Below are 25719 nucleotides of genomic sequence, written 5' to 3'. Positions count from 1 at the left end.
TTTTATGACTTTCTTATTTTACTTTTATTTTAGTTTCTTTGAGTAAAATAAACGCCTTTAAGGTACGAAATCATAAAATGACATTAGTTTGAACTATTTATAAAAACTACTGAAACAAAGACAACTGTAAATGAAGTTGTAAAATTCGAAAGTAAACGAGTTAAACTTTTATGACTTTCTTATTTTACTTTTATTTTAGTTTCTTTGAGTAAAATAAACGCCTTTAAGGTACGAAATCATAAAATGACATTAGTTTGAACTATTTATAAAAACTACTGAAACAAAGACAACTGTAAATGAAGTTGTAAAATTCGAAAGTAAACGAGTTAAACTTTTATGACTTTCTTATTTTACTTTTATTTTAGTTTCTTTGAGTAAAATAAACGCCTTTAAGGTACGAAATCATAAAATGACATTAGTTTGAACTATTTATAAAAACTACTGAAACAAAGACAACTGTAAATGAAGTTGTAAAATTCGAAAGTAAACGAGTTAAACTTTTATGACTTTCTTATTTTACTTTTATTTTAGTTTCTTTGAGTAAAATAAACGCCTTTAAGGTACGAAATCATAAAATGACATTAGTTTGAACTATTTATAAAAACTACTGAAACAAAGACAACTGTAAATGAAGTTGTAAAATTCGAAAGTAAACGAGTTAAACTTTTATGACTTTCTTATTTTACTTTTATTTTAGTTTCTTTGAGTAAAATAAACGCCTTTAAGGTACGAAATCATAAAATGACATTAGTTTGAACTATTTATAAAAACTACTGAAACAAAGACAACTGTAAATGAAGTTGTAAAATTCGAAAGTAAACGAGTTAAACTTTTATGACTTTCTTATTTTACTTTTATTTTAGTTTCTTTGAGTAAAATAAACGCCTTTAAGGTACGAAATCATAAAATGACATTAGTTTGAACTATTTATAAAAACTACTGAAACAAAGACAACTGTAAATGAAGTTGTAAAATTCGAAAGTAAACGAGTTAAACTTTTATGAATCCTATATCCTAAAATTCTAAGCAAAACAGGTTTGTCCAGAAAATAAAATAAGAAGAAAACCACGTTATTAAAGAAGTATATATATATATATATATATATATGAATTTCCAAGTAATTTTTTTTTTCTTTTTAAAGGAGAAAAAGTATATCATTTTACTTAAATGAAGCAGAAAAAGTAATAAAAAAATCAGTTAGGCTAGTGCTAAGCGCAATTCAAACCAATGTTGATTTAATCAACTAGAGTGTTTAGTTTATTCATCATTAAACTTTTTTTTAAACTGCTATTTTTTTTTATAGATCTTTCAAGTTAATCAAGTTAATGGTGCAAAATAAACTAATAAACCAAAATAACTTTAATTCCTCGAACTGTTATATTTAATGTAAACCGCATACATATTTATTCTTGGTACAACTTATTTTATGTTTAGATTTGTTTAAATCATTTGACTTTTATTTTATTTTATGCTTTTGAGCTATTATTGAGCTGATAAAAATTTAGTCGTAGACTATCCAATGAAATCGATCAATTACTGTGCAGTACCTTAAAATAAAAACGATATGACAGTGAAAAAGTTCTTTCCGCCTAGTGTCGCAATGTTAAAAGGTTACTATAATTAACAAGTACTGACATAACATTTCAAAAGCTTCAAATTTAAAAAAAAAATTATTTATTTTTTCCTTTTCCTAAAAAAATGCTATGCAGAAATTTGCATTTCTAATATTTTAACTGACTGAATAATTTAAACTAAATGGGTTTGAATTGTTTTGCCTTGAAGTTATTTTTATATAGTTTAGATGGGTTAAAAAAAATTAAAAAAGGCATTTCACTCCTAGGAACATGTTTAATTTAGACTTCGTTTTTTTTTGGGGGGGGGGGAATTTGTTTCTTTTATAGCCATATCAAAATGTTGATATTGGTGTATAAAAGGCAGAAAAATGAGTATTCATTTTTGCATAAAAAAAGCGTGTGTTTAATTTTTTTTTTTTTTTTTTACCTTTTTCATTTGTGGATTAAATTGTGTTCTATACTTGATAAGTAATTTCTTTGTCAAACAACCATTCTAAATACATACTTAAAAACCTCACTGAGTTTAGAGGAAAATTCATATTATGAAACGAATCGTGTGACGTATTATTTTGAAAACATTACCTTGTGTAAAATTGAATATAGTGTAATATCACATGTTATTATCGTTGTATGAAATAATTGAATTTAATTATATTACTGCACAGCAATATTCGGTGCTGTAATAATATAACCGATCCCGGCTCACGGCATAATACAGCACCGCTTTTATACGTCATTACTTATTTTAAGTACTCTGATCAAATGGTGTTATAAACCAAGTCTAGAGCAAAAAAAAAAAAAAAATGTGAAAAGAAGAGATAGATCACATGTGCACTGGCGGAGTCGTGGAACCCGCCTTTACATCAAGAATGGAGGAAATCCTCTAAGGAGTTAAAAACATCTGAATTTCAAAAATTTTTGAAAACGTTATGGTTAAGATCTACTGTAAATATGGAACATTACTTAAATTTTGACAAATTTTTAAGAAGCGTGTTCTTTATAAGAAAAAAGATGATTTGTTTGTTTTTTTACTTTACTGAGAATTTATAATTTCCTCCATAAGGCTTCATTTCATGCGCTTTATTCCAATCTTTTGAAATGAACTACAACACGGGAAAGGGAAAATAAAATATTCTTATTGTATTGCATTTAGTTTTATGCAACAATCTATGCAAATTATTAATAATTATATTTTATTAGCTCAATAATTATATTTTAAAAATATTTTCCAAGAACAATTTTAAACTTTTTAAATAAATAATAATTTAGCTTGAAATAATAAAAGTTATTCACATAAAAGGGAAAAAAATGTAAGTATAAATGTTTTTATGTATTTAAAGAGTATGTTCAAATACATTTTTGTAGATTAAAATATACTCCATAATCCTGAATGAATTCATTTTTTGATGGTTGACCCTTTGTTACACGATCTATTTTGAGACTTACTGATTCCAATTAAATGCATTGTAAAGTTTATTTGATTTGTGTTTTCTTACTATAACTGCAGAAATATTTAATAAAATTAAACAAACATTTTAGAATAATTTTTAATTAATGATCAAAATTTCATTTTAAAATTTGAAAAACAATTTTGTAATAATTTTGTTTTGAAATCTTGAAAATCTTGATAATTTATAAAGTTTCTAGCAATTTTCGAAATAGTTTTTGTTAATTTGGAAAGAAAGCTTCGAATAGTAAGGAGTTTTCCCCAAATTTAATTTTGTACTATGAAACAAGATTTATTAAAAATGACATCAGCTTTTTGTAGCATTTTGTCCTTATTAAATTATGTTTAATTTCACATGTTTTATTTCTTATTAACATCACATCTTGTAGTCCGAACCATCACTTTAGCGTATTATCATTTGTTATAAAATTTTGTTTTATGATATAAGATGAAATTTGTAGAAAACCCTTTATCATTTTGAGCTTTCAATAAAATAAAAAATCTAGCTCGAAACTTCTTATATTTTCAAGGTATTCAAATCGGTCTTTTTTTATAAGTTACCAAATACGATTCTAAGCATAACTAGGGTGGAAAAGAAATGTTTTAAATGATTTCCGCGCATGCGCTGTATTTAAATATTAATTTAAATACTCATCTCTTGCGCAATTTTTGACTAATTTTTTTTTTCAAATTTTAAAATTATATCTTTATTATTAATTAAAAAGTGAGCTAAAAATTTTTTTTAATTTCATTAAATATTTCAGGAGTTAAAATAAGAAAACGTTAGTCAAAAAAATTAGTTTTTTATAAAAAAAAAAATATCCAAATCTCCGTGAATATTTAGTTTACAAAATTTTGTGTTATTTCATATGATAATCTACTCAACGTAATTGACATGACAAGCTTATCGCTGTATTTTTTGATGTAAGATGTTCAAAAACATTCTTTTTCGTTAGTAATTTATTCTCTCAAAACTCTAAAAGCTTTAAACTTTATTGATATGTATGAGAAATCGCATGAGATAAAAAATTTTAAAATAATTCTGTAATTATTTCTTGAGAAATAGGAAAAAATAAGTTAATGTAGAAATGTTTCCATTATTTTTTCCAACCCCTGTAGTATCCTCGATAGTTAACTATAGTTTAATCTCGATACTTGTTATGTTATTTATAATTAGTTGGAATAAAATAAAATTTTAATACAAATAAATACATTAAATAATCGTGACAATTTTTCATAGCTCGAAAAATTATGACTTATGATGCAGAAACTGCTACAGTGTTGCTCATTGTTATAGTCATTATATTATATTTACAAGGTAAATTTGAAAACTTCAACTAAGAAAGTACTAAATTTTTAAAAAGAAAAAAAAACTCTAAGAATATTTTTTATTCTAATATTTGAAGTAACTAGTGTAAAGTGCAATGGTTGTTTAACTTTTGTTTTAAATGGGAGTGTGACCTATAAATTATATTATTCCTGAATTCTAGGAATTGCAATAACAACGTTTATGAAAGCGTTTATTTGTGACAACGTTTTCTTGTCGCTATTTTTCTATTTAATATCTTTAACTTAAAATGAAAATATTAGCTGATCCAGGAGATCTCTCTCTTATATATATATATATATATATATAGAGAGAGAGAGAGAGAGTGATGGGGGGCCATTATGTGGAACACATTTCTCAATAACAGGACATCTACTTATTATGAAGAAAAGAAATGTATCAGTGATGCCTACTATAAAAAAAAATCCTAAGAAGAATAGGCGGGGGCGGATCCACAAATTTTTCCTGGGGGTCGTAGACTCAGTTAATTTTTTTATTAATTATTATTATTAAGAATTAATTTTTTTATAAAAAATTTTTTTTTAATTTTTTTTTTTTGAAAAAAAGAAAAAAAACTGGGATTTTTAATGCTAGTCTTCTCATTTATTTTTTTCATAATGAACAATAGAACAATACATAAATAATTCAAGTATTCAAAATCTTTAAATAATAAATGTAATGCGTTTCTTAGAAACTTTGGCAAATCTGTCAATGATTTTTTCGACATCCAAATCAATTTCTCGATGAATGTTTATTAATGCCAGATTTTAGTTACGAGTTTCGCAAGTTTCCAATCTTCACCTTTATACAATCTTATGGTTAAACCTGTTGAAGCGCGCTTGGAGCGCTCGGCGTGCTTCAACATTATTAATGTTTACAATGAAACTATGACGAATTTCGTTAATCTTTTGGATAATGATTCTTGAAACAGTGAAGAACATAATTAGATGAAAAAAAATTGATTTTTCGACCTAACTAGGTGTATATGCCCCCTTAAATAATTCTTAAAATATTTTATTTCTTTTGTAAACTATTAAAAAAATTATTATTTTTATTTTATTTTTCAATTTGGGGGGGGGTCATGACCCCCCCCGCTGGATCCGCCACTGAGAATAGGGTTTTTTTTAATATTTTTCACTAAATATAATCTAAAATACGCCTTTTACATAGGTCAAAATATTGTCATACCTTAAGAATAATAAATTGTGAGAGTAATGGTCTTCAGACTTTTTCACTAAATAAATTTGCTGTCCTTACCTAGGAGGGATGTGATGCCCCTCCCCCAAAACTCATATCTTGTTGCAACTGCCCTGTTTGTAACAAATATAAGGGGGGGGGAAGTCTATAAATATAGTTTTTTTTATTAAAAAAAACTAATATATGCTTGTATAATTTAAAAACTGCTTTATTGGTTTTACAGCAAGATTAGCTCGTTTTGTTTGGTACCACATGCATATGCTGTTTATGGCTCATATTTTTATGGTAATCAAATTTAATTGTTAGAATGGTTTTTCAAAACTCTCTCACCAAGGAAAATAAGAAAAACACAGTTTTATTTCTTACATTTAAACCAAAGCAGTAGTTTTAAACTATAAATGCTATTGTACCATGAGGAATTATTTTGGCTTTAGAATGGACAAATAACGAATATTTTTAAAGTTATTAAACTTTTTAAAAATTGCCGATTTGGTGACATTTTTCTACCTTTATGAAAATTATCATAATCAATTCCTTATTCCCAATTCCCATTTTTTGCAAATTTTTATGAGCCTAAATAATGCAACACTTAAGTTAAGTTTTTTAAATATTAAAAAATTGGTTCACAAACACTTTTCATTTTCTCAAAACTGTGACTTTTCTTCATATAGACGTTTTGCAACATTTTCAGGGAGTGCTGGCTAAAGATAGGCTAAACTTGACCTAACAGTCATAACTGTTGCATACTCACATCAGTCATGAAAATAACATATTATTCTCAAAAGAGCATCATTTCATACAACTACAGAGTATTTGAAAAATAGCCCTAAATTTTTATGATTTATACTTCACTTTAATTATATTTGCTGTAAGTCAGTTTTTTTTTTTTTTTTAAATTTTGCACTCGTTTTNCTTAGTTGGCTGTCCTCAAGAACACATTTTTTTTTTTTTTTAGGATTTATTTTTATATGAATCTTGCTTTTCAGTTTTTATAAAGTTACATTTTTTTACAGTTTTTAGATTGTCACCTAAAAAAAAATTAATTCATTTTCCAATTAATTAGCTTTATAAAGCAAGTATTTTAGTTTTTACTTCTTTTGTAACATTTGAGATACTAACAACCACTGTAAATTTTTTTTCTACAATATATAATTTGATTTTTTCTCCTGCCTCGCTACCGTGTGTTGAAAGCAATCAGGTCGGCCTATCAGCAAGAATAGAAACAACATGAATGCTAGTTATCCAAATTACTTTCAGTGTTCATAACTAGCTTAAATTTAAACCTCAAGATTTCAACCTGCATTTAAACTGCAGTTTTCAGTCAAATAAATTTTAATTCCATTACTAAAATCGTTTCATTTTATAAAATTCATTATAAAGTGCTTAATATGACTTTAATATAAAATTTGGAATTTTCTTAATGCTAATTTCTTTTTACATTTCAGAGGGTGTACTATTTGTCCTTGGAATATTATATGGGACGAACTCTCTCGAATACCATGATAAACTTGAATATCCAAAGTGCATGTGATGAAGCTTTATATCAGGTAAGATCTAACATTTAAATATGTAATAGGAATACTTAGGGAATAATGTTGTAATTATAGATACCGTTTTTTAAAGCTTGTAGTTAGGTGTTATTAAGAAGTAATTAAAGAGCAATTAAAGAAGTGGGATTAAGAATTGTGGTCTAGAGAATGTTAATGTTATTTTCAACCTAAACTGCTCTAAATCTGTAATTGTATATTTTTATTTAAAACTTTTAATGGTTTATTTATTTACTACAATATTGTATTCCAGTTAGATTCTTAAAGCTGTTTTAACTTCAAAAATTTATTTTCTACTCAAACACTTAAAAGATAAACTTTAGAGAAAATTAGTTTAACAGATTTTATGCAATATTAACTTCTTGAAAATGCAATGAAGAAAATGTTAATTGTTAGAAAAATTGAGAGCAGGTGGAGCCCTTTTTAATCAATACTGTCATAAAATGAAACTACAGATGTGGGATGAGTTAATTTTGTTTGAATGACAAGTAGAATTAAACCAATTTTCATTATTCTTTTTAACTAAGATTCAAAACTTGAACAGAACTAACATTTTGAAAAATACAAGAAGTTTGTGAAGACACTTTTTCTAACTAGTACTGAACATAACGATTCTTGAAAGCACATTAGTATAATCTTTCCTCAACTGTTTTTGACAGTGAAGATTTTTCTAACATTTCTGATTTTAAAAGAGTAAAACTGCTGAACAGTTTTAATTAATTCCAAACAAAAAACAAACTGACATATCTTGCTTAGTATTTTAACTTCTCATTTCGCAGAATTGATTGTTGCATTTATATGTAATTATTAGCTTGGTCTTGACATTGAAGATCTTGAGGATATGGAAGAAGATGCTGGTCTTGGAAACGGTGGACTTGGGCGATTAGCTGCTTGCTTTCTAGACTCAATGGCAACTTTAGGATTGGCTGCGTATGGTTATGGAATAAGATATGAATATGGCATATTTTCTCAACGAATAAAGAATGGTGATCAGGTAATAATATTTGCATGTCATGGTACATAATATAGTTGCAAGTTAAACAAAGCAGTGGAATTTTATTTTTCAAATATGATTCTATCAAAACCTATTTCAAATTACAGAAAAACATTGTTCTAGCCACCCAATACACTATAAAATAAGATAATTTCATGAAATGAGACAAATTCGAGGCCAATTTTCTAACTTGTTCAGAAAACACTTCATTGATAAGTGCCATCAGAATGATGCGACACACAATTTTTGAAAAATTTTACATGTGTAATGTCATTCTGATTCTATTATCTTTGAAATATTTTATTATGTGTTCCAAAAAAAATTGGGCTGTTTATATTATTGTAGGCAATTTCAGTTAAGTTAAGTAGAAAAAGATTTTTAAAGTTGATTGAGGGAAAGATTTTGGCAAATTGAAAAGAATTCTATTAGTCACTAAGATTACTATTTGATTCGTTGTTGCCCCTGTTGTATGATTGAGAGGCATTGCAAATTTTACGTAGAGTATTTTTTTATTGTTAATTTATTATTGGGCAATTCCATTGTTTTACAAAGTGCTCTCCTCAGACTGGACAAGATGTTTGAACTTCCAGCTTTTCATCGTTTCAGTTGGTCGATAAAATGAGTGCCAAGCATGCTTGGATACTAAGCATTTGGGGTTCAGCATTCGGCTGACCACCCAACTGGAATATATGCTCCAGCACCCTAGAGCCCAAGGTCAAGAAAAGTGGGATAGACACAGTGGGCCTTGTTCCTCTATCAGCTGTTGAGCCACGGAGTTCAGTTTAATTCCATCATTTGAAAATTTTATATTTTCAGATTTTAAATGCATATAGTTAAGCTAAAAAAAATCAAGTCGTTTTAAGAATTTCTTTTAAATAACTCTTGGTCTCATTAAACTTGCTTCAATTCATATTTCACGCTTAAAAAAAATTTTAAAAATTAAGGACTGCCTGTGACAGACTCATATTGTGTTTTGTCTGTAATTCCCAATTTTTAATAAAGACCTTAAATAAAGTGAGAGATTAATTAAAGACCTTAAAATGTGTTTACTTTTGCTTGCAAGACAATAAATTTATGGTTCACTTTATAAACGTTTTAAGCATTTTAACCTATTATTCTGAGCTTCGAGTGTGATCTTAAAGCATTTGTAAAATTTAATTATTTTTAGTAGTGTAACATTTTTTTAGAGTATTCAAATAATTTGAAGCTCTACAATTTTATTTATTTATTATGATTTTGATAGATTGAAGAACCAGATGATTGGCTTAGATTTGGAAATCCATGGGAGAAAGCTCGCCCAGAATATACTTTACCTGTTAATTTCTACGGACGTGTGGACCACACAGATAAAGGATGTAAATGGGTTGATACTCAGGTAATAAAAAAAATTTTTTTGCTCAGTATTTGATTCTTTGAGGGTTTTTTTGTATCACTCATTATAAATTTAATATTTTGAAGAAAAAAAATGTAATTTCTTTTTTAGACTGTATTTGCAATTCCATATGACAATCCAATTCCTGGTTTTAGAAATAATGTTGTTAATACAATGCGTCTGTGGTCTTCAAAATCCCCAAATAGCTTTAATTTGAGATTCTGTAAGTGTGTTTTGCAACTCTAATTTTGCACATTTATACTAATCTGTATGTTGTTAGCTCCTTCAACAGTATGCTATAATTTACATTTTAGTCAGTTAATGTTAAAATATTTACTTTTATGGCATTTCAGTCAATGATGGTGACTACATTCAAGCTGTTTTAGACCGGAATTATGCTGAAAACATCTCTAGAGTATTATATCCAAATGATAATGTAAGTTACTTATCATTAATTTATCTAATATTTTATGGCTAGCTTAAACCTATCCCCCAATCATTAAAAAAAATCATAACCCTGATTTTGTATAAATCTTTCATGTTACTTAAGTTGAAGTTTAACTCTATAGTGCCCATTGCTTCTTTTAAATGAGTGTTATAAAAGATGCACATAGACTTAAAGTAATAATTTTTTGATGTAAGTATTTCCAAATTACTCTAAAGTATTAATTTTTTAATTTAAAATTTATAAACAAAAACTAACATTAAAACGTATTTGGTTCACAGTTTAAACCTTTTTTTTATTTGCAAGTCAAACTCAGAAATAATGTTTTTTTAGGCCAAAAAGAAAAGTGTTATTAACTAGAAAACTTGAATTCCACAAATATTTTTAAAAAATCCAGTTAATAATGCATAATTGTAATAAATATAATATAAATATATTGATTGATATTTTGATAGTAATGCACACATATTTACAAGTGCATAATCATAACAATTTACCTTTCAAATTTAAATTCTAACTGTTAGTTATCTCTAAATATAGTCCAACAGCTAATTAAGTCATTCATATTTATTTGATTTTTTCTATAAATTTCGAGTAAATATTTCTAAATTATGGTTAAAATGATATTATTTAATTAATTAGAATAATGCTATTAGAGTTTTTGTTAATGTAATATTTAGTATTTATTGAAAGACATGATCATGATTTTAGATCATCATGAAAATCATTGGCTATTAAAAGTCAATTCCTCACTAGCGTTTCTTACATGCTGCCCTTTTATATAATATTTTTCCTTAAATCAAATTAAAGTATTTAGCATTATCCACTTAGTGCATTTTTTCATAATATTTTAAGGTCTTTAAGAATGAAAAAAACTCTAGCCTTACTGGTGGAGTTCAAATAACTGCCATGAGTGATGCAAATTTATTCAAATAATTTCTAAAGCCTTCCATTTAAGGCTTTTGTGTATGATTTTTAAAATTAATTTCATGGATTGAAGCAGAGATAGGATTCAAATCATTCAAGAACCAATGGACTTATAAAACTCCTGCTTGTTTTAAGTGAAAGAAGGAACTAATATTGAAATTTAAAAATATTTGCTTAAAAGAAATCAAACTATAACTTTAACATTTATATACATTTTAAAGTTAAAATTTCAGAATTACATATTTTTTAATGTTTTTTTCAGAACCAATACACATTTGCCAGTTCTTATTGGTTGAATTCCATCACTGGTTTTAATAATAATAGTATTGAAATTCTGTTCAAATAATTTTTGAAGCTTCCCTTTTAAATTTAAACTATAAATTTTCATAAAGAAAAAAAAATTCTTTTCACTGACTTTTTAATTACTTGTGGAATGTAAAGTGTATGGAACTATGTTTATATATGTAGTTTCTGTATGTGTCCTAAAGATGTTGGTTTCAAGAATTTAAGTTCTGAAATTACTATTTAAAGTGAGTTTTGCAATTCTTTAGTTTAAACACACGCTTTCATAAAAAATTTGTTTTTTAAAACCAATTTTAGAAATTGCTTCAGCTAAAATATGGATTACTTAGCACCATTTTAACGATAAACACATGCAAAAGCTATATTACTCCTAAAATTATTATTTTACAAATTTATGAAATTCATTTTTGAAAAAGTTACCACTGTGATACAAATTGTATGGCAGCATTTTATTTATGAGATCTCATAGCAAAAGTAAATGTGCTAAAATGACAGATTTTGAGATATTAAAATGTCTCATACAACATCAAATATTAATTTAATTTTTTTACTGCTATTTTCGAAGAGAGTTACAACTTAGATGCAGAGTTCATAATACCATTTTAAAAACAAGAACTAATAAAAATATTAGTATCTTGGAAATATAGGTTTTGTGATACAAATTTGTAACATGAAATGTTATATCTGAAACATGAAAGGTGTATTTTGAAATAAATATTAAAGTTTAAAACACATTTCGATAAAAAAAACTCTGATTTTATTGCTAACTTTAGAAAAGATTACATCTTAAATTCAATGTTTATAGCACTATTTTGAAGATAGAAATGCATAAAAAAAATTTCAGGTGAACTTGTTAAAATAATTTCTAATGTGTATAATAAATTGACTTAAAATTCAAACACATTATCATGACTTCATATTCACTCTATAATTAGCTAAAGTTTTCTAAAAGGAGATAGTACTCAAATGCCAGGTATGTGGCATAATTTTAAAGTTAGACTCTCATTAAAGTTATTTATGTACAGAAAAAAGTAGGCTTCACACAGTGATAGGATTCTAGTCATTCAAGATGGGGTCTTTACAGGATGCTTACAAAAATTTCTGGCATTAGGAGAAACACATTAATATTGAAATGTAAAAAATATATTTATCTCTGAACAATAAAATTTCATTTAAAATTTCCAAGATTTAAATATAATTTAAACTTCTTGGGTTATATACTTTTTTGATACATATTTAAATTCATTTCTCTTCACTGATATCACTGATTGTCCACCACTTCCAATTAGCTAGAAAGTTTCTTTATATTTTAATTCATTTCAGAACTGCCAATTATTTTATTACATTTTTAATTGCCACGTTATTTTGTCACATTTTTTAATTATTCATAATCCTAATATCTGTATTAGTTCTTTGAAGGTAAGGAGTTGAGATTGAAACAAGAGTATTTTATGGTAGCTGCTACATTACAAGATATCATTAGACGTTTCAAATCTTCCAAATTTGGTTGTCGAGATCCAGTCAGAACCTGTTTTGATACATTCCCTGATAAAGTAAGTTTAATTTTCAAAAATTTATATATTTATTTTTGTTAATACAATTTTGATTGTCTAGCCTACCCAATGAAAAGTTCAAAATAGTCCTATTCAATTGCTTCTCAACATTCTACATATTTTGTTTCTTAATTATGTGTAATAATAATGTGCAAATTTTATAATAAAACTTGATACATTATACCTTAAATTTCGATTGCCATTGAGATTGTTGTATTTTATAAATAAAAATTTTACTTATTACTAATTGTTTTTTGTTTGGATTGGTAATTATAGTATATTCAATGTGTGAGACTTATAACTGTAAATATAATTTAAAAGCCACGCTTTTTTTAAATAAAACTATGGAAACTACTTTTTTTAATATTCCATGAATATTTTTTTAGGTAGCAATTCAGCTGAATGACACTCATCCTGCCTTAGCTATTCCTGAGCTTATGCGCATTTTAATTGATATTGAAGGACTTACTTGGGAAAAGGTAATTATTTCTTTATTAATTGTATTTTTTCATTGATCATAATTTTTTAGTTACATTTTTATTAATTTTATTCAGCATTTTCTGGTAATTGTATTACTAAAAAAAATAGGAAGAATATATTGATTTAAAAGAAAATAAATTCTTATCTTATTGTATTCTTTTCCATTTTTCAGTATGTAAATTATTTCTTTTGTCTAAATTATTTCTTATGTCTTTTTGATATGGAATTCTTAGGCTTGGGTCATTACTGTTCGCACATGTGCCTACACCAACCACACTGTTTTACCTGAAGCTCTTGAAAGATGGCCTGTCACCATGCTTGAGCACATACTTCCTCGTCATCTACAAATAATGTATGAAATCAATGCCAGATTCCTTGAGGTTTGCTTTTTATTAAATCTGAATGTTCAGAATATTTTGACTCCTTCCTTAGTGTTTAAAGAAATTTAGTAAAAGAAACTTAAGTCTTTTGTTTTTTTTATATAGGGTTTTTCCGAAACCTTGCTTGTAAGATTTAATTTTTAGTATTTAAAAAATCAAAATATGAGTCTCAAAATAATATTTTAAGGGAGTTTATATTGGTTAAAACTGGCATATCAGAATGAATAAGAACTTTTTTTCAGAAAATTCCTAAAATTGATGGCTGAGTAGCTAGGATTTTCTTTTTTTAAAATACTAATCACCATTTGTATAATAAAATTGAGTCAGTGGGTAAAAGCAATAACAGAGAAAATAAGCTGTTCTTTTTTCTAAGTCAAAAATATCTGATGTTGCAAAATAAAATTTTTATAAATGCAATGTCAAAAAATTTTTATGCAGTAAATTTTAATCATTGAACATTATAAGTAATATTTTAAAGAAAATGGAAATAAGAGCTTGTTGTGTCCTATTTTAAGTAATCAACTGAGTAAAGGATTATGTTTAAATGAAATAATTTAAAAGGAGTGACTGAGTGTGTTAAAAGCATTTATGTAATTTTATAATTTAAAGCTGATACTCTCAAATTTACTAGACTTTTATTCAAGAGGAGCATCTCAACTCAGAATAACAAATAAATATATGAAAGACCAGATTTTTAAGTGAATTTTTGTATTTTTTGATGAAGAAAAAATATGAATGTTTTTATGATATATGTTACACAAAATAACTAATTTGTGCTTGAAATAATGTATGATTCATTAAATATTTAATTGGCTGAGTATTAAATTTAATTGTTTTACTGTCTAAAAATTACCCTTTAATTGAAGAAATATGTTGTTATTTACAGGACAAATATTGATCCCTACTTGTTCTAATAATAACAACTGTTGAAAGTAAATTTTTTTTTTATAAATTAATGTTACTTATTAAATTAAGTCAAACTTTGCTTTCAGTGCTTTCTGTAGTCCTGTGTTCGAACATTATAGACAAAAATATAATGTTAAGTTAAAACAAAATTCATTACTTGATAACATTTTGTCCCAAATTAAGTATAGTAGATGTGCATTTTTAGCAAATGGGCATTTGGATATTTTAGAAATAATGGGTTTTGTTCAAATCATTGTTCTGTTTGAAATGTTTATAAATTGTAACATTTTCTCAAATGTCTTTCATTCTGTAAATATAGCATGTTATAAGTATCATTTGTAAATAGTCTGAATTATTATTATAGGAAGTATCTAAAAAATATCCTGGAGATGTGGATAGGTTGAGAAGAATGTCTATGGTGGAAGAATATGGTGAGAAACGTATAAACATGGCTCATTTAGCTATTGTAGGCTCTCATGCAGTAAATGGAGTAGCTGCTATTCACTCTGAAATTCTGAAAAAGGATTTGTAAGTATTTATTATTTTCTTAGAGGTGAAAGCCAATTTAATCTTGACTTCTTCGTAGAAAAATTATAGTATTTTAATTTAATATGAAATAATAACTTATTCAGATTAGTATTAATACTATTTTTTCATGATTAGTTCATGTGTTGCAAAATTCATCAAAAGTTTATATTATGCTTGCAAAGTTGACCATAACTCAAATGCAATTTTATCTATGCATACACTTCTTAAAAACAAACACTACTATCAAACAACTTTTTTTCAGAATTATATTAAAATATTATCATTTTTTCATGAAAAATTTATTTCATTAAGTCTCAGTAATTTCTGTGTGAGCAAAATAATCATGTATAAATTATTCATAAAGAGCTAAAAGTTTAAATTTCTTCCGTTTGAAGTAAACATGTGTTTTATCTTAGAGCTTTTTTTTAAACACCTTTTTAATAAATATTAATTTGTTTTTTCTCTAGATTCAAAGATTTCTATGAAATGAATCCTGATAAGTTCCAAAATAAAACAAATGGTATTACTCCTCGTCGTTGGTTATTGCTATGTAATCCAAGTCTTGCGGATGCCATAGCTGAAGTATAGTACACTTCTTTTTGTTTTTTTAAATTCATATACCCAATTTTAGCTTGTCAATTAATTTTTGCTGACATCTTGAATTCTTTATTTTAATAACAGTGAAGAACTCTTTCTCTTGCTAATTAAAAAGTTACTAAAGTGCTTCACCCAAGCTCTTATCTATATATTTCTTAATATTAGTTTTTTTTTAATTATTTCATAATTTACTTTTTGTAAATTTCAGGAGTCCTCCCTGTTAAGAAACTCTATTTACCTTTCTCTCTTACTTTGAGTTTGCATATCTTAGTAAAATTTCAGTACATAAAAACACATTTTGCTTTAGAAGATTGTAGAATCAGGTAGTGATCAAAAATAAAATTGGTGAACTGTGATTCCACCAAGTTTAAATTGACACGAAAAATAAAAGGAACTAACCTTTGGGTTTGAATTTTCTATTGATAATATTTTTAATAATTTTTCATTATGTTACTCAAATTTATTTAAAATAAATTATGATTCATTTTTTAAAAATATTTCTTTCAGCGTATTGGTGACAAATGGACAACTCATCTTGAAGAACTTAAGCAACTTAAGAAGTTAGCCACTGATTCATCATTTATCCGCACAATTCATAAAATCAAACAAGTAGGTAAACTGTTGCATGTGTCATCTGAATTATTTATTTCTATACATATCTTGAATTTTTTGTGTAATATCATCAAGATTCTTTTTTAAAGTACTTAAGATTTTATAATTTTAGGAAAATAAACTAAAGCTAGCTGCCTACCTCACAAAGGAAACTGGTGTCAATATCAATCCTTCTTCAATGTTCGACATTCAGGTTAAAAGGATTCATGAATATAAAAGGCAATTGCTGAATTGCTTGCATATAATTGTTCTCTACAATCGCATAAAAAAGAATCCTAATGCACCATTTGTTCCTAGAACTATTATGGTCGGCGGTAAGGTAAGTTGTCGCATTTCTACATTCACTTTAAAAATTCACGCTGTGTTTTATTTCATTTTGAAATAATTTAAGATAATCATTTATTTTCTATAATATAAATTGACTTATTATCACCTTTTTATTAAAAATCATATTTAAGTCATTAAAAATGAAATATTTCATCCCATTTCACAGCGTTGCTATCATCTTCTCTTTTTTGTGAAACTTCCATTGCTCTATTTCATATAATTTGTTAGTTTAAGTCCTCATATGCTTCCTCTCTTTAGTAAAAATTAATGAAACAGAGTGAACATGCTTTTATGCCTCCAAACATTCCATATTTTCTATATTTGATTCAAATTTCAAAATTATATGTTTTTATCCATAATAAATAAAACTTTCTTACATTAAAAATTATAAACAAAATCAGTAAGTATGTCAGTGGATTGTCTTTTTTCAATCAGTGCACACTGTAAGTAAATTCGAATTTTCTTATGAAGATGTATGTTTTGTTATAGTGTATTTTCTGTAATTCCATGTTCAAAATATTCTATATATTGTTAATCTATCTTATATAACCATTGTCTTTTTCTGCAGGCTGCCCCAGGATATCACACAGCTAAACAAATAATAAAGCTGATATGTTCTGTTGGAAATGTTGTGAACAATGATCCTGTTGTTGGAGACAAATTGAAGGTTGTTTTTCTTGAAAACTATAGAGTTACGTTAGCAGAAAAAATTATCCCTGCTGCTGATTTGTCTGAACAAATATCAACTGCAGGCACTGAAGCCTCTGGAACTGGGAACATGAAATTTATGGTAATCACTGAATGATAAATGTTTTCTTTAATTTTATACTTTTAATTTACTGCTATTAAGTTTTTATGAGCATTTTTTAGTGAAAATAGAATCCCCTAAAAACATTTAATACCATACCTTATTTAATTTATTTGAATTGCTATATATTTTACTTTTCTCTTGTATATGTTTAGCTTTTACAGCTCATTCCTTCCATAAATAGACTTAATTTGTAACATATAAAAAAAAAAAATTCATTCTTGATTTTATTTATAACAAAACTTTAATCGTTATTAATAAACCTCATCAAATATACACTTCTTTAAAAACGTATCAGACCAAAAATATTGTGTGTACCATTGCTAACATAGCCCAATGAGTATATTTTTGAAATTAAATAATTTCAAAAATAAATATAAAATAAGCCAATTTTTCATACATATTATTTTGCATAAGACAGTGATATTCGGAAACAAATTGTCTATTTTAAATTTATTATTGATAGCACTGTTATTTTGATAATTGAGTTGACATTACTTGTGCTACAGATATTCCCAGTTCTTTTGTATATAACATGATGTATCCAGTACTCCAGCATAACCGATTCCCATATAAAATGAGTTTTTAAATGTGACAAAAAATTGTGTTCTTTATATATCATAATTATAATTTCTGCATTACATGTAAAACAATTCTAACATAATTCTCAGATTTTGTTTAGAAAAATAAATGTAAGCATTAGCCATTTAATAGGGAATACACAATGAACTGGTGTAATTATATATGTAAATATTTAAAAGAAGATTAATTTTTATTCTACTTCTCCCTATATTGCACATATATTTGTTCACTAGAGCAATTAGATTTTCTTTAGAGCAGAGCATAACCCCTTCGCGTTATTCAGCAACCTACTATACAATCAAAATATTTGTTACAAAATTTATCATTAATTGATACCTTTTTTGCTAGTTTTATATGTATCCCATATGAACTAACATAAATAAAATGAATTAATAGTGCAAGGTTCAGATCTTATATAAAAAAAGTTAGCCAATCATTTTTATCTTTATGTGTATATTTTCAGCTTAATGGAGCCCTCACTATTGGAACATTAGATGGAGCAAATATTGAAATGAAGGAGGAAATGGGAACTGAAAATATTTTCATTTTTGGAATGACTGTAGATGAAGTTGAAGATCTCAAACGAAAAGGGTATGTTAAAATTCACTTTTTCAGAAGTTTTGGACAGTGTTATTTGTATCAATATTCAAGTTTTATGACCAAAATCTAAGAGTTTAATCAAGATTATGGATAAAAATTTTTAACTTTTATACCTACTGCCAATTTTTTGTTATTTGCTATAAAAAGTGATAAGCAAAAGAAGTTGTATGAATATTTTCTGAACATTGAGTGAACTTTTCTGGTCTCATATCAGAGCTAAAAGTTAATGAAAGTGTGTTGTTCCATTCTAGTCCATTTTAAAATTACTGATTCTAATGTACCTTTGCAAAAAGCACTGGATATGTTTTGAAAACGTCTTATTTTGTATTCTTCATGCTCCTGCAGTGCACTTTTTAGCGTGTTTGAGTTTAAATAATTAAATGTAACTGCAAATTGGTGAAACCATTTTGTCGACATGTGCATCATAACTTAAGAAACAAAATAAGCTTTTGAAGAAAATTTATTCTGCATTTTCTGTGTAAAGATATGTTAAGTCTGTATTTTTAAAATGGAATAGATCATCAGATTTCCTTTAAAAGATTTTGACCTAGAGATGCACAAGTAGACTTTCATCTTTTCTAAATCAAACTTGTCTAAAACCAATTCTAAATCCAGCTTTTAACAAATATTAATATTCCTCAGAGTTGGAAAAACGCTAGATTTTAATTTTTAAAGAGCAAAGCAGGCTTCTTGATTTCTGTGTGTGGTTTTTTTTAAATCCAGATTTTTTTATTTATTTAAACAAAAGCATAAATAATATTTTAAGCACCAAATTCAAAGTAACTAAATACCTAGTTAAAAAGTATTTCAACGAAACCTTTTGTAACATAACTATCAATTAATATTTTTAATAAACCATTCCAAAATATCCACTTTTGTTCCATAAATTTGCTAATATGATAACTGACGAGTTTAAATATGCATATACATTACTTTACAACTTAGCTAATTAATTGACTAATTTTTTATGAGGTCAAGGTCAAGCAAGTGTGCTTTGTTGAATTTTTAGTCAATGTTTGACCACATACATTTGATTCTTTGAAAACTAGAAAAAATATGTATTATAATTATTTTTTAACAGAATTATTTTATTTTGTTTTACTGGCTTTAATTTTTGTGTGAAACATTGAAACTCTAGTATTGCAATTTTCTTAAAACTTGCACATCTGCTGTTGTTTTTTATTATGTTCTGTATAAAATTTTGATTCATAGGTATAATGCATGGGATTACTACAATTCGAACAGTGAACTAAAACAAGCCATTGATCAAATCAGCGGTGGCTACTTTAGTCCTAACAACCCAGATTGTTTTAAGGATTTGACAAATATCCTACTAAACCATGACAGGTAACATAATAATTTTTAATAATTGAACTGTTTTTTTTTAATCTTCACACAGTATAGCAAAATTCTATTTTCAAAAATAGAAATCTTTTTAAATATTCAACCTTTTAGCTTTTAACTTACATTCTTATTTAACACCTCAATCTCTCTCTCTCTTTTAGGTTTTATCTGTTTGCCGATTTTGATGCTTATATAAAGTGTCAAGAAAGAGTCAGCGACATGTTCACTGTAAGTTTTTATGTTCCAATATTAGATATAACTTTTTGCGCTCACATTTGCTTGCTTCGAACAAAGTAGGCATTGTCATTCTAAGCTGTATTTAAAAAAAAAGTAGAAAGTTACCTATGTAGATTTTTTCTAAAAGCTAAAAGAGATAATAATAAAGCTAAGTTTTTTTCTGAAAAACTTTATATGCAGTGGTGTACAGCAACTGTCATTTTTGGAGATTAAACTTAAAGGAAAAAATTGCAATGTTTGTCTATCCGTTAAGGTTTAACTTGTTAGATTTCCAGAATATTTGTAATAAAAAAAGTTTAAGTATTTAGCTTACATTTTAACAATATAGATAATTTCATTGCATATATTTCCCTCTTAGAATACTGAGGAATGGACAAAAATGGCTATTATGAATATTGCCTCATCTGGAAAGTTTTCTAGTGATCGTACCATTGCTGAATATGCTCGACAAATCTGGGGAGTCGAGCCAAGTTGGGAAAAATTACCAGCACCTCATGAAGCTCCTAAAGAATAAGGTTTGTAATTAGAAAAATTTAATAAGGTTGTTTTAAACGTTTGTCACAGAATAAAATGTAATGTAGATATGGAGAACATTAGAAAGCAAATTGTATAGTTTTTTTTAATATGTATGTTTTTAATGCCAGTACTTAAATGTTAGAAGATACAGGGGATAGAATCGTATTTTGTCCAACCCCTGTCATTGCTATTTTTATGTAACATGTTTTATGTGTCAGCATTTCTGCATTTTCTCAAATTTTAGTAGCGATAAAACTAAATGCAATGTTTATTAATTTCTGGGAAAATTGCATCTGTTGTTAGTTTTTAAAATCAATATTGTACATTTATGTGTAACATTCTAACTAAAACTATGAATTTTAGATTTTTTTTAATTTCAATGTGAAAAGAGTTCTGAGTAAAAAAGTTCAATATTACTAGAGCCAGGTGCTTCTTAGTGCACCAAACAAAAGTTAAAATCAATTATCTTTTATCTAAATAAAGTAGCGGAACTAAGCGGTGCTAGGTAACTATATTTTATGCAAAAACAAAAGTCATAAGAACATAAGAAAGCCAAATTATAGGGATTGTAAAATCCATATTTATTTAAAAAAGATAAATTATCATATAGCGAAATATTTTTAAACTCTTTCTTTACTTTAGTCTATTCCAGATTATGACTCTCCGTTAATACAATGTTGTTAAAGTATGCAAGAGTTCAGTGCAACTTTAAACCTTTTATTGTGATAAAATTAAATTTTTTTAAACTTTTCATCCGTTAAAAAATTTGTTTGGTCCATGCAAAATGTTTTACGTAGATTAAACAATGATTTTAAACCTAATTTATTAATGAAGTATTAGACAATTTAAAAAATTTTAACATTCAAGAAGCAGTTGTCTTAGGCATTCATTTACCTCTGCATGCCTCAACTTAATTGTCAAAAGTTATGCTTTAAAAAATGTTTATTATGCAATATCATTCTACATAAATTGCCTTTTCAAGAAATATATCAATATTGTTAATTGTTTCTACATATTAAAAAGACCAATTATCTGACTAGCAGATAAGAAATTTCAGTTATACAGAATAACATTGTACATGTAATTTTTTAAAATTATGTATGCTAAACAAGATTATGTTAAGAACTATTTATGACAGAGATGTTCTATTGTCTGGACAGAGAAGTGCCTTTTGTCCTTTTGTTTAAGTTTAACATTATGTTTAATTATAAAATGTGTTACCATGTTTGAAGCTTTATTACTAAAAACTAAGAAAATCATATTAAACTGAATAGGTGGTTTAATATCACAATATACTAGATTCTTTTTCGTAAATTTTGCATAACTAACACAACAAATATATCTCTCATTTCAGCATGGTGTTAGTAATTTCAGCAAATAACAAGACTTTTTCCTTTTATTTTTTATTTAAGCTATAATTAATTTTTTGCTACTTATTTAACTATAAATTATGTGTTTATTTTTTTAGATAAATGATAAAAGTTAATGAATTTTTTATATACATTAAAAGTTGATTTTGAATTTAGCTGGTTTCGACATGTACTGAGAGATGGAAAATAAGTAATAGTAAACGATACTTTTTGGATAATAAAAAGAATTTAACTGTTTTATTTTGTGTTTGAGATATATTAATATCTAAAAAAGAAATTTTTTTTTCACGAAAAACGAAATGCTATATTTTTTTAATGTAAAAGAAATGCCAAAGTTATACTTATATATTTTGAAAAGGTTATTTTTAAAATTGTGGATTAAACATATATACTGGACACCTAAAATATATCTGGCAATAGTTCTAGATTATGAAAATAAGATTCTAAAAATAAAAGTAAAATATTTTATTGTTTTTAAAGGAAGAAAAATGATTCTAAAAAAGAAATTTACTTTTACAAGCATAATTAGAAAGAAATATTTCAAAATAGTCCTTGAAATTGGCATGTTTGTTTTTTAAATATTAAAACTAATTACCTTTCTCATTTTACAATGCAGTCTAATATGGCGTATTCAATGCAGTAAATTTAGTAAAAAGGATTTTAGGAGCCTTCAACTTATTTATAAGCACCCTTCATAAGAAAGTAAGAAAAGAAAAACACTTTGTCTTAGAAATATTTAAAAAAATATTTTTTTTTATATAACTGTTTGACTTTGTGTTACAGCTATAGTGGATATGAAAAAATAAAAATCTATCAGTTTGTTAGTATTATACATCTTTAAATTTATTGTTTGAAAGCTAATGTTTATTTCTTTTTCAGCTGATTCCTTATAACTGCCTGCCATATATTTCATTTCTGATTCTTGCAAAGTTGCAGCCTTTTTATGGTTTGTTTTTGAAGAAACAATTGTGAATAAGAGATTTTTAACTTAATCGAATTTTTGACGTCAAGAAATTATGTCTATGCAGATACATTAATGCCATAAACAGAAATATCCAATAATTTCTGCAGTAAATAGTGCTTTATAATCATTTAAAAAATTCTACATGTTAAAATAACTAATATAAATGTTTTAAAATTTAAATTTTTACTCCAGATGTGCTCCAATGCAAGAAAAATAATCCTGAATTTAAATAAGTTATTTTGTACATTTAGTAAAGATCTTAACTGTTGTGCCAATGATAGTTGTTTGTTTTTATGTACAATTACCACACTGGATTGTTGCAAAGTATTTTTTTAAAAGGCGTTATGTATTATTGCTTTTTGAACATGTGATAGCCTTTGTGATTTGTTAAGCTTGTTTTATTCAAAGTGCATATAGTTTTAGTTATAGTTTTAATGCTTTGTTATATTATTGTATGCTTTTACTAATTTTATTAAAATTTTACACACTTTTTGCTCCTTACAATTTACCTGCTTTCTTTGTCAAAATTTTATAATAACTTTTTGAATCTGAAGCCATAAGATCCTATACTATCATAGTGTATTTATTTGTACACTTGAAATCTTGCTGTCAAAGTTGTTTCATTTGTGTAAAATTTTCATTTATTATTTTCATTGAATTGTTTGATGTTCCTTATATCTGCTTCCCACCCTATCTCTCTCACTTTTCTTCATCATCAAATCCAAGACATTAAAAAAATCATTTGGATTTAGTTAGTTGATGGTGTTGTCTTTTTGGAATGAACTATTCCATATTTTCATTCCTTTGTAAACTGTCGTGAGATGGTTATGAACATCAATAATAAAATAGTTTTATTTATTAATAAATTATGCTCATTGAAATTGTCAATCTTGGCTTTCACATAAGTACATTTTTATTTTCAAATCATAAAATTTTTTATGATCTCTTTTTATCTTCTGTTTGAAGGAATGGAATTATATTTTTTGAAAGCATTAAAAATTACAATTTTGGAAATCAAAATTTTAAGCATAATATTCTTTAATTTCTTGTTACTCTTTTATATGCTAAAAAAAGGTCTAACAAAACACAATGCTCTCCTTAAAATTTAAAGGTTGGTGACAGATTATTTCTAATGCTTTCTAACTTAAAAATAAATAAATATTCTATCAAATAGAAGAAAAGAATATTCTAACATTATCAAACTTTCTTTTTGACGTGTAAATATTTGCTGCGCAACAATATTAATCTAATATTTAACTACACATATTCTGTTACAAAAGTATGCCAGAAAAAGCTTTTTGCATCCTCACAAATCTTCTGATAGACTTCTATTACAGTTTATACTTTTTCACTCTGAAGCTTTTCAACAATTTGATTCATAAATCTTTATACTTTCTTATAGAATACGCAACTAGAATGGGACAAAACCTCTGAACTGTTTTGTCTTCTCTGTAAATATTTGAAACACATTAAGGTGATCTCTAATGCTGGGAAGGAAATTCAACTGGTTATATTGCATTACGAGCTCTAATTGTGCATTGTTTCCGCAAAGGGCAAAGCTAAGAGCAAAATTTAAATTTGCAAATAGTAGATGAAAATTAAATACAAAAAATGTAAGCTTAAATTTATGTTAAAAATATAATAATGCTTAAAAGAAAGATTGAATAAAACAATGTTAAAGCATCTAATATTTATACAGTAATTTATGCAATCATTTAATATTTATACAACGAACTTCTTTAGTTTACCCAAACATACATGTTACAAAATTTGCACTTGTAAACATAGGATAGATGAAAATATCTACACAGAATTTTCGCATCTTTAATTTGAAGCTTAAACAGTACTTAAAGGAAATAAATCCATCATTAATGCTTCTGATCATCATATCAAATTATTCTAAGTATAAAATAAAAACATATCAGATTATAATATTACCTCAGGTTCGAAATTAGAAGAGAAATAGCATTTTAAAATTCAGGTGAAAAGTTTACTCTTTTTTCTTTCCTTAAAAAAATATTTTCCCCCCTCTTTTTTAATGTGTTTTCACTTTTTATAAATATATTTTGGAGAACAAAATTTAACCAGAGTCCGTTGCAAAATTTTTTCTGCAATTGTGTTATTGAAGCCCTGCATGCTTGCTGCTGTAGCCTCGTGAATTGTTTTAGATGTCAGAAGGTCGGAGGGCAGTCTTTTCAAAAGGGGGAGAGATGATTTTCATTTGATTTATATTTTATTGGACAGTTTTATTTGCTTTAAAATTAATTAATCACCAGATTTTGTGATAATCTACAGCTTCTGTTTCCTTGCTGGGAGGGTTTTTGTTACCAAGGCTAGAATATACAGGGTGTTCCAAAATTATCTTTACAACTTCAAAAACTCATAACTTCGAACATAAACAAGATATTTATATTCTGTTTTTTGCATGTATTACTGCAACTAATAAAGTTTTTTTTTCAGTAGGCTGAAAAGTTTTTAAGTGAGGATGTGGACACCACAACAGAAAGCTCAATGCGTCTCATGGCCGTATTCGCTCCACATTTTCTGGACTTGTGCTGGGTCGTCCGGCTCCACTTTTATGCAATACTGATCCGGTGCTCATGAAGCTTGTGTGCCATGCACGGATGGAGGGTCTGGATGGTGGGTCTCTTTGGAAATTTGTCCTGAAGTTCCGTTGAACCTGTGTATCTGATTTCGTCTCTATGAACCATGAGACGCATTGAGCTTTCTGTTGTGGTGTCCACATCCTCACTTATAACTTTTCAGCCTATTGAAAAAAAAC

General features: G+C 26.5%; 1 protein-coding gene across 1 annotated transcript in view; it reads left to right on the top strand.

Annotated features, from left to right (window-relative positions):
- The window catches only part of LOC107447337 (glycogen phosphorylase), a 35359-nt gene extending 11534 nt beyond the window's left edge, over positions 1–23825 (top strand). Inside the window, exons 2-19 of the mRNA XM_016062212.3 lie at positions 6991–7092; positions 7904–8086; positions 9330–9461; positions 9570–9681; positions 9812–9894; positions 12543–12686; positions 13073–13165; positions 13400–13546; positions 14817–14980; positions 15448–15562; positions 16085–16186; positions 16302–16508; positions 17085–17306; positions 18370–18497; positions 19719–19853; positions 20012–20078; positions 20446–20602; positions 22853–23825. Coding sequence (XP_015917698.1) covers positions 6991–7092; positions 7904–8086; positions 9330–9461; positions 9570–9681; positions 9812–9894; positions 12543–12686; positions 13073–13165; positions 13400–13546; positions 14817–14980; positions 15448–15562; positions 16085–16186; positions 16302–16508; positions 17085–17306; positions 18370–18497; positions 19719–19853; positions 20012–20078; positions 20446–20601 — 2292 coding nt within the window. The 3' untranslated portion in view covers position 20602; positions 22853–23825. The remainder of the gene's footprint in view (positions 1–6990; positions 7093–7903; positions 8087–9329; positions 9462–9569; positions 9682–9811; positions 9895–12542; positions 12687–13072; positions 13166–13399; positions 13547–14816; positions 14981–15447; positions 15563–16084; positions 16187–16301; positions 16509–17084; positions 17307–18369; positions 18498–19718; positions 19854–20011; positions 20079–20445; positions 20603–22852) is intronic.
- Positions 23826–25719: the final 1894 nt, after the last annotated feature.

Source organism: Parasteatoda tepidariorum, chromosome X1 (assembly GCF_043381705.1).
Source record: "Parasteatoda tepidariorum isolate YZ-2023 chromosome X1, CAS_Ptep_4.0, whole genome shotgun sequence".
In the NCBI taxonomy this organism is placed as follows: domain Eukaryota; kingdom Metazoa; phylum Arthropoda; class Arachnida; order Araneae; family Theridiidae; genus Parasteatoda; species Parasteatoda tepidariorum.
Note: the sequence above shows the minus strand (reverse complement) of the source record. Positions and strands in the feature narration are given on the sequence as shown.